This window comes from Chenopodium quinoa, unplaced genomic scaffold (genome assembly GCF_001683475.1).
Source record: "Chenopodium quinoa cultivar QQ74 unplaced genomic scaffold, ASM168347v1, whole genome shotgun sequence".
NCBI lineage: Eukaryota > Viridiplantae > Streptophyta > Magnoliopsida > Caryophyllales > Amaranthaceae > Chenopodium > Chenopodium quinoa.
Window position 1 is genome coordinate 311,489 of NW_018744290.1, and position 9,621 is coordinate 321,109.

General features: G+C 35.2%; 2 protein-coding genes across 2 annotated transcripts; one reads left to right on the top strand and one right to left on the bottom strand.

Moving 5' to 3' along the window:
- Positions 1 to 1,954: 1,954 nt before the first annotated feature.
- LOC110695063 (glutamate decarboxylase 4-like) lies at positions 1,955 to 4,705 on the top strand. Its single transcript, XM_021872257.1, has 6 exons — positions 1,955 to 2,221; positions 2,317 to 2,521; positions 2,925 to 3,125; positions 3,268 to 3,482; positions 3,672 to 3,925; positions 4,033 to 4,705. The coding sequence occupies exons 1-6, from the start codon at positions 2,136 to 2,138 to the stop codon at positions 4,563 to 4,565; spliced, it is 1,494 nt and encodes a 497-aa protein (XP_021727949.1). The 5' UTR covers positions 1,955 to 2,135; the 3' UTR covers positions 4,566 to 4,705.
- A 432-nt stretch (positions 4,706 to 5,137) lies between these two features.
- LOC110695064 lies at positions 5,138 to 9,226 on the bottom strand. The gene is made up of 9 exons (XM_021872258.1): positions 8,820 to 9,226; positions 7,556 to 7,778; positions 7,410 to 7,462; positions 7,211 to 7,247; positions 6,288 to 6,359; positions 5,883 to 5,987; positions 5,639 to 5,795; positions 5,472 to 5,548; positions 5,138 to 5,286 (listed from the first exon to the last, which is right to left on the bottom strand). The coding sequence occupies exons 1-9, from the start codon at positions 8,930 to 8,932 to the stop codon at positions 5,224 to 5,226; spliced, it is 900 nt and encodes a 299-aa protein (XP_021727950.1). The 5' UTR covers positions 8,933 to 9,226; the 3' UTR covers positions 5,138 to 5,223.
- Between the last annotated feature and the right edge of the window lie 395 nt (positions 9,227 to 9,621).

Below are 9,621 nucleotides of genomic sequence, written 5' to 3' on the forward strand. Positions count from 1 at the left end.
TAGGGATCCCTTATTTTTATTATTCATTTATCCAGATGAGCAGATAAAAAGTTGGCGATTATAACTATTCATCCTGACTTCTAGACCAAAATTTAGGAGTCGGTTTTTAATAGTTGCCTACTCCGTATCTAACAAAAAGTTATATTATGCACATTCATTATTCATAGAATTACCAAATCCTTGATTTTTTTTCACTATGTCAAAAAGCAATACAACTTATTTCATGTGTTGCTTTTTCAGTGTGCTACTAGAAACCATAACCAAGTTTCTAGGTTTAAACTCATCTTATAAACGGTATTCCTATTAACAACAGAATAAAACTCTTTAGTCTTTATTCAAAGTATAGATTACTCCTTTATCATGACACATAATATAATATAACTACTGTAAATTGTGCATATTCATAAAATGCTAACTGTATAATACAACCATGCATTCTGGTATTCTTAATTAAAGACTATGCTGACCCAATATTATATTTCTAATATATCACGTATAATAATATTCCATGCAATTTGCAAATTTGCGGCTTCAATCATTTTTGGACTGCAAATTTCCTGACGAAAGGAATGGATTCGGCATAAATACTTCTTATTAAACAGTTGAATCAGATTCTAATACTACACATGACCACATTCTACGACTCATGGGTTGTACAACAAGAGATAGACTTGTTTTTGAAGTATCTTGTTCTTTAGAAAAATGACTTAAATATGTGATAAATAATAATGTTATTTACTCGTGTCGTGTCATGTCATGTCATGTAAGTAATTGTACATGTTTAAAGTGCTTGCTTATTTGACCGGTTATTTATGTTACAGATTAATAGATTGATCAAATTTACAAATACTCAAGTCTGTTTTGGAGGGCTAGGCATGGATCTCATTCGTTAAACCCATGGACTGGTCTAGGTTTAATCCATCCTTCAATCCCGATTTCACTGAAATTGGTAGTGGTGTGGGCAATAGATACCTTTTTTTTTTTTTTTTTTTGAATAGGGGCAATAGATACTTTCTTACAAGTAATAATAGTCCTTTTGGTAGGTGGTAATCTAGTAATATACCAAGGAGTGGATGTTTACTTATTTATTTTTATCAATTGCTTGCATAACAAAACATTCCTCAAAACCCAAATCTTGAAATAATAAATAATACGCTCATTAGTACCATACTTGCACTTTATGTTACCATCATCTCAAATTCTGACCAAATCAGAACAAAAGAAGAATAATCAAGAGAACAATTATACCTTCTTGGAAAAGAAGAAATCAAGAAAAAGAAAATCTAAACTTTTCCCTAATTGCTAAAATTATACAATAATATAATTACAATCACATATATAGCACTAACTACTACTAACGTACATGTCCTTTTAGTTGATTTGGCCAAAGACACTTATTAGCGAATAAAAAAAAGACACTTGTCAATATTGCATTGAAAAAGTTCCCTCCAAAAGTACCTTCTTAAAATAAATCATTGTTACTTAGGGAAAAAAAATTATATCTAAATTATGACATTTGTTTTACATAAAATATAATTCCTTTCCAAAAAATTAAACTGTCCATTATAACTGTTACATGTAATTTAAATATTGTCTCTTCTTTTATTTTTAATATACACCATATTTTTAATATTCAAGTCATTCTATTTAAGTATATAATTTTTATAATATTATTTTCAAAAGTATTTAACAACCGTGCATTGCACGGGATTTAACCTAGTTAATTAATATGGTCAAAATTCATATTACACGTGTCTTCTCCTTATACTTGTCTTGTACAAAACACACTAAATAAAAATTACAAAAATTTAATTCCTTTTTGCTTTGTCTAGATTCTAGGACTTTATTCTATAGTAGTAATAATAATAATACAAAGAAGAGTATAAACTTAGACGCGGAAATTTGCAAACTTAATTTTCAAATATTTTTATATTCCATAGAATAATAGAAAAAATAATTTACTTATTCAAACCATTCCCCTCCCACCTAAATTTTCATATAAATACCCAAACACCCTCCTCATATTCCTCAATCAAAATACTAAGCTTACCAAACCTAACAGAAGAAAATTTAGCTACCATTATCTCTTCCTCTTAAAAATTTATTCTATTTGCAAAATATCAAGCTATTCAACCATGGTACTTTCGCATGCAGTCTCGAATGGAGATGCTTATATTCAGTCTGCCTTTGCCTCACGACATCTCCAAGCTCCACTACCAAGGTACGTATGGAGTTACTAGCATGTATTGTTTGATACTAACGTAGCTATGAGCCTATGAGTTACATGGTTTTAAATTTGTGTTCGTGTCATGTCAGGTTCAATATGCCTGAAAATTCGATACCAAAGGAGGCGGCGTACCAAATAATAAACGATGAGCTGATGCTAGACGGGAATCCAAGGCTGAATCTAGCGTCATTTGTAACGACATGGATGGAACCAGAGTGTGATAAACTAATGATGGATGCCATTAACAAGAACTATGTTGACATGGATGAGTATCCTGTCACAACTGAGCTTCAGGTTATAATTTTAACCAGTACTAAGTATTTTTTTTGTCTTTAATTTCACGTTTTATGTAATGTTTTAGAAGGGTTAAAAATTCAATGGTTTGAGTTTGACTAGCTTAATCTTATTTTTCTTGGTCAACTTAAAACAATAGGCATTTGAGAAATTAAATAAATACTTTTGTAGACCACAGAACATATAGGAGGATTGACCCTTTTCAACAATTAAAAAATAAAAAATAATGCACAAAATTAAAATATTAATTCGAGTTTTGTTTTTTGTCTCCCTAAAAGACTGCATAAATCATTAGGATGATTTTCACTAATCCAATGGTCCAAGGACTAGAATATTAAGAAGGCTTAATAGTATCAATTGTTTACAAAATTTTACATAATATTATTTACATTAATGTAAGCAGAATAGGTGTGTGAACATGATAGCAAGGCTGTTCAACGCTCCACTTGAGGATTCAGAGGCAGCTGTCGGAGTTGGAACAGTAGGCTCGTCTGAGGCCATAATGCTAGCCGGGCTTGCCTTCAAGAGGCGGTGGCAGAACAAGCGCAAGGCTCAAGGTTTACCTTATGACAAGCCCAACATTGTCACTGGCGCCAACGTTCAGGTATATATAGTACCTATCTTGAAACACAATTGAACCATTCAACTATTTAAGCAAGTTGAACAATGAGTGCAGGCACACAGATACAAGTACTCTGTACATTCTAAGCTTAATGCCTTATTTCTTCTCTCATCATTTTGTGTAGGTGTGCTGGGAAAAATTTGCTAGGTACTTTGAAGTAGAACTGAAAGAAGTGAAGCTAAGTGAAGGATATTATGTGATGGACCCTGTAAAGGCTGTGGAAATGGTGGATGAGAACACCATATGTGTCGCCGCCATTCTTGGCTCTACTCTCAATGGAGAGTTTGAAGATGTTAAGCTATTGAATGATCTTTTGCTAGAAAAGAACAAGAAAACTGGGTATACACCTTCACTTTCTAGCTATTTTTTCATGCTCACATTATAACTACTACTGCCTCCGTCCCAGTTTTATAGTCCACTTTGGAATCCGTGACTATGAAATTCAAGTAGACTTAGAAGGTGAAATATTAAGCATCATCTGCAGACCCACAAAAAATGTAATACATGGACTAAACATAGAGTTTGCAGGTGGGATACTCCGATACATGTGGATGCAGCGAGTGGTGGATTTATTGCACCCTTCCTCTACCCAGAGCTAGAATGGGACTTCAGGCTTCCCCTGGTGAAGAGCATAAATGTAAGTGGTCATAAATATGGCCTTGTTTACGCTGGCATCGGATGGGCTATCTGGAGGAGCAAGGAAGACTTGCCTGAAGAGCTCATCTTCCATATCAATTACCTGGGAGCAGACCAGCCTACGTTCACTCTCAACTTCTCCAAAGGTAATTTTTTCGCCAATCATGATTCCAAAACGTGTCATTCTCCTACAGTTTGTTCCAGCTCAAATTTTTGGGAAGTCTCACTAGATGGTATGGCAACTAATATGCAGGATCAAGTCAAGTCATTGCTCAATATTATCAGCTAATCCGCCTTGGCTTTGAAGGGTATCAAAATGTGATGAAGAACTGCCAAGAAAATGCAATGGTTTTAAAGGCTGGCCTAGAAAAGACGGGGCGATTCACCATTGCATCTAAAGACAATGGTGTCCCTCTAGTGGCCTTCTCTCTTAAGGACAACACCCTCCATAACGAGTTTGAGGTTTCAGAGATGCTAAGGAGATTTGGGTGGATAGTTCCAGCATACACCATGCCAGCTGATGCACAGCATGTGACAGTGCTCCGTGTTGTAGTTCGGGAAGATTTCTCCCGAACTCTCGCTGAGCGGCTTGTGCTCGACATCACAAAGGTGCTCAACCAGCTTGATCACCTCCCTTCCAAGAATAGTCAAGGTCAAAGCCATCATGATATGGGGAAGAATGGAATTATCAAAGTGCCTAAGAAAAGTGCACTTGAGACACAAAGGGAGATCACTGATGTATGGAAGAAGTTTGTCATGGCCAGGAAATCCAGCAAAGTCTGCTAGATATTTTGTTTTTCTGTTTCCAGAGAATAGAATTCAAGTCTTTGTTTTTTAGTTTTTTTATTACTACAATAATTTTTTTACGGAAATGTACCAGATAAGGGGTATTAATATTAATTTGACTTAATTTCCTTTCTCTGTAAGATACAGTAGTATTTTCATCTCCAAAAAAAATAAAAAAGCAATATAGAGTATTTCTTTCCCTTACTCAAAGAACTGGTCTATTACATCCAATGAAAGGGGAAACAAATGCACAAACCAAAGGGATACGAACGGAGTACATTAAAAGCCAGGGAAAATAAGCAGTTCAGGAAAAAAAAGAAAAAAATGCATCAAATGATTGGCACCACAACAGATATTAAAGCTCACATTAGCAAGTATTTCAATATGTACACAAAAAAAAAAAAAAAAAAAAAAAAAAAAAAAAAAAAAAATGAAACCAGACATCATATTTACAAGTTACACTTTGGATGCTAGAAGTTGTACATGCTAAACGTGAAAATAAATTGGCAACTTCTACCTAATGAAACAGGCAGAGAGGGGGGGGGGGGTAAGGGGGAACAATGGACGAGGCGTAAGGTAGAGAGAGAGATACCTTTATAGAGGTTAAAAAAATATTTACACGTGTTGGATATAAATTTGTATAAAAGTCATAGAAGTCTCATAGCACCTTCAACATTAAAAGCCTCTGAACTTCTGAGGCGGATGAGGCACCCTCCACAATCTAACCAGGAGAAGAAATACATTAACAGGTCAAACTTTTGCTGCACAAAAATGTTAACAGACGAAAATAGACCACCATAAAATTAATCAAAGGAGATGCAAATTTTCCTGTAAAATGACAAGTCAATGTCCAAGAAACTATAGTACGAGTAGATATGAATGTTTGGCTAGATTTGGATGCCAGACCTCAAAACCAGCTTTAGAGTATAATTCTTGAGCAGCCTTGTTGTCTAAATTAACATGAACAAACAGTTGCTTCATACCTAGAAAAACAAGAAACAATATATTAAATTATCAATAAAGTAGAGAAAACAGGCACAAGTGTCTCTTAAGAAGAAATTGACAAGCATTACCTGATGTGACAGCAACATCGGTGGCCAAATGAAGCAAATTTGAAGCAATTCCCTGGCGCCGAACAAATTTTGAAACACAAACATTAGCAACATACGCATACTTGTGTGCATCAAAGGGCACCTGACTTGCCAAGATTCCAGATGACCTCTTTGTCTCCTATAATAATAAGGCGGATAAGAGATAAATAGAAGGAGAACTGTGGGGTTCAGATCGTAAAACCATATTGAACTTGAAAAGACCTACCCCTGGATATATTTCTCCTTGCAAAAATTGCCGTATGCTTAAATCTAGAGTTCCAACAACACTGTTAAGCACAGTTCTCCTGACATTTTTCTCCTCCCTTTTCATCTAATCACACAAAAAAAAAATTGCCAAACATAAGTGCAGAGCAAGAAGACATGAATAGAGGCAGCATTACTGCATATAACCAGTCAAAACATATACTAATGGTATACTCACAGCATAAAGGTTGGACTTGAATCACTTGATTCAATCCAGTGTAACTAGGGCTTCCTAGTCATGAATTACTCGTTGGCTTCAGTAAAATACACACATATATGACATAAATATTCAAAGGGCTATAATAACATACCAGTAGAGACACGCTACTAATAATTATATAGAATAAATTAGGAGCTTATTACGTACTGCGACTAGACAGAGGCACTTTAGGGAGTTTCCATCTTGTCCAGAGCATCGACTTTTCAGTGCATAGAATTCCTGTAATATGAGACAAAAAAAAACTGAGTCATTTCCATTCATGGAAGAAAAAAAATGCTAACAGATTCTACCATCAAAATGTCTGCGATTCAAATCCCCCCTGTAGCTTTTGCACATCACTTGTGGAAAATTAAAAAAGGCCAGAATCCCGAACATGAACAAGCAGCAGACTATCCAGCAACAAAGTTCTCCCTAAGAAGAATACATTGGCTCAAATATATACATGCAACCTAACTCCATCTTAATTTAAGTGTATCAGGGAAAAACTTTATGTGTGATTTGGCAAGCAAAGTAACATCCAAATGTCTATAGTAATTCAATCTCATCTCCAAACTTGAACCTTTCTTCATTAATGTCCATCCAAATGTCCTACCCCCAAATGGTAATGGATTATAATGAAAATTTGTGATTAAAGAGATAATTTAGAGTAAGCTTGCATAACCATTGGAATAGATATTGATTTTACTTACAGAGTAAATAATATAATTACCACCATTTATAAACCCCTTACCATACTGGCCAATGGCCATAAAATGAAGTGACTACAAAAACACTCATCCATTATTTCAAATGCAAATTAATGTTTGCACCAAAAAAACAATGCAAATTAATGTCGGCACCTTAAAAGTTAAAACCATTCTCATTCCTCTAGAATGATCCCTGTTCAATAACCACCTGAGTATATATAAAGCACCCATGGCTCCTCATGCATAAGCCAACTTCAGAAAAAATAGCGGCATTATAAATTCTGATTATAACCCATCCCAAAATTTCAATTCAATCTTGATTAAGGAATATAGTTCCTTTGTTACATTCAATCACATTATCACAGTCTCCTCCAGAAAATTCACCTGCTCTGCATACTTTCTTTTGAATGCTTCTATGTGCCTGAAAGAACAAGAACATAACGAAAACTGAGACCCAAAATAAAATTATCTAAAGTTAAAGACGGAAGCAGCAACTTGGCAACAGAGAAGAGAGAGGTACACCAAATGCATACCCTCTATGAAAAAATGGCTTACAAGGTTCAAAATGGATATAGAAACTAACCGCATGTATGATACAGATTCCCAATGAGCTTCTGCACGCAACCATGCTGCTGTCTGCCATACAGAAGAGGAAAATTGCACATCTAAATTAAAGGCTCAGTAACCAAGTTTATGATATACTGAGGGGAAAAAGAAAACAAAACAAACCCAGTATTCTTCATCAAGAACAGCTTCACGAGCCAGAAATCGACCAAATTTATGCCTACGTAATCCATCACACTCCTTGTCACAAGGCTGCAACCTGTTGAAAGAAAGCTCAGGTAGCCTCTGACTGTCACTAGTCGACACAGCAGAGTGCTGTAAACTCTGACTGTTATTGCAATGTACTTCTACTGATTTCCATCTTGAACATGAATAAGGAAAGTTTTCTCTGACAGGAAATAGATGACATTCACATCAGATATAAAATCCCCAATAACAATCGTAAGAAAGATCGATTAAAAGTCCATGAGAAAAAGTCAGCATTCTATTTTCACAGTTTTCCAGGATCAGAGAAACAGGGAAACTATCAATTCGACAATTCCCTTTACAAAAAGGTTGAGAAGGGAATGAAATCCTTGATGATCAAATACTTACTATCCACATTGTAATCGTAATCTTCAAAAGCCACGTTACAACGAACCCGTCTTAGAGTTTGGACTACCGAGGCATCTAAATCATAATGAGTTGGAGCTTGGGCAGTAAGCAACTTATTAACTAAAATAAGGAACATCTTCTAGTGGATTATTTTTAATCACTTGCTTTATATGTCTATCGATATTATTAATGTCTTCGAGTTTTATGCAATTCTTTCTCATTGCAATTTGCAATATGACTTTGCAATATGACAAGTCTCAATTCCAAAGCTCTACCACAAGTATAATTAGGCTTAAGATTTATCAGCATAACATGTAAATTACAGCAAGAATCAATCTAAACAGGCAGCACTTCATTGAAATCGACATACTAGGACAGTAGGACACAGACAGGCATAAATTTCATCCCTACCGAGCTAATTACATCACTCTAAATAAATTATATTCACTAATCAGCAACTAATCAATAGCAATGTGATGGCATAATTATCACAAAAATGACATTCAACCTTCTCATCAATCATAACATCCAATTAAAACTTTACCAAATTTCGATTAGGAGATACAATTTCCCTTTCACTAAATACTTTCCTATCCATCACATAAATTCACACAAATATCCAAATTAAGCAAAAAAATCAATTATTGCTAAACCCACCACAACCTGAAGAAAAACCCATCATAAAATTCTGACAAAATAGAAAATTCAATAACTTCCTCATTATAATCATAAAACAAAATGCAATTACTCAAACCAAAATCATAATCAATCAAAACTACTCGACAAGATAATTAAAAATCGAACCCCACAAAAATTACCTAAAAATAAAACTTACCCAAAAGTTGAGGGGATTCTAAGAATGCCAATATGGGTATTATTGGGTTTGATAACAGGAGGAATTTCCGCTCGAATTTGGTGAAAAATTGAACCTTGAAATTCTACTTCCATTTCTCTCTCTAAAAAATTGTAGTAGTATGACTAAAAAATTCAGAAAACTTTGGCTGATTTTCAGTCCCATTTATAAAAGCTGAGATGGATAAAGGTCATGCATCAGCATGATATGGGCAAACAAAATGGATATATTGATTTAGATTTCATATTTTTGCACTTGGATAAGGGGAAGAATGACAAAAAGGGTTTATCTTGTTTTGGGTAAAATTTAATTCTTTCATGTTGTCAGTAGGTTACTTTTATTCCGCAGTATCCAGTAAGGATGGCAGTTGGCTATAACTTTGCATATTTCGCACCAAATCCGCCCCAATTGGAGTGGGTATGAAGACTTTGATAGTAGTGGGCTGATATATAAATTACTCCTTTCGTCCCATTATTATATGCCTGTATTTCATTTTGGGTATTGATTAGGGGATTTTTATCCTCCAATCACCTTCTGACAAGTGGACCAACCAGGTTCCGCCACGTGTCCTTCACGTAGGCCAATAGGAGCCTGCCACGTGTCAATCACAGATACGTCCTCTGCGGACCAATTGAGACACGCCACGTGTCCACCCATGCCAAATGGGAAAACCGGCCTCCAAGGCCCAATCCTGTTTAGAGGCCCGGTCAGCCCTAGGTTTACCCTAAACCTAGAGAGTGGCACGCTTCTCAAGACTATAAATACTCTTCTTAATCCTCATTAA

Excerpts from the sequence above, each read along its gene's own strand:
- LOC110695064 (XM_021872258.1), bottom strand. The coding sequence starts at position 8,932 with ATGGAAGTAGAATTTCAAGGTTCAATTTTTCACCAAATTCGAGCGGAA. Across the intron at positions 7,463-7,555 it reads TTCTTGATGAAGAATACTGG|ACAGCAGCATGGTTGCGTGC; the intron begins GTTTGTTTTGTT and ends TCTGTATGGCAG. Across the intron at positions 5,988-6,287 it reads AGTGCCTCTGTCTAGTCGCA|ATGAAAAGGGAGGAGAAAAA; the intron begins GTACGTAATAAG and ends TTGTGTGATTAG.
- LOC110695063 (XM_021872257.1), top strand. The coding sequence starts at position 2,136 with ATGGTACTTTCGCATGCAGTCTCGAATGGAGATGCTTATATTCAGTCT. Across the intron at positions 2,522-2,924 it reads CTGTCACAACTGAGCTTCAG|AATAGGTGTGTGAACATGAT; the intron begins GTTATAATTTTA and ends TAATGTAAGCAG. Across the intron at positions 3,926-4,032 it reads CACTCTCAACTTCTCCAAAG|GATCAAGTCAAGTCATTGCT; the intron begins GTAATTTTTTCG and ends ACTAATATGCAG.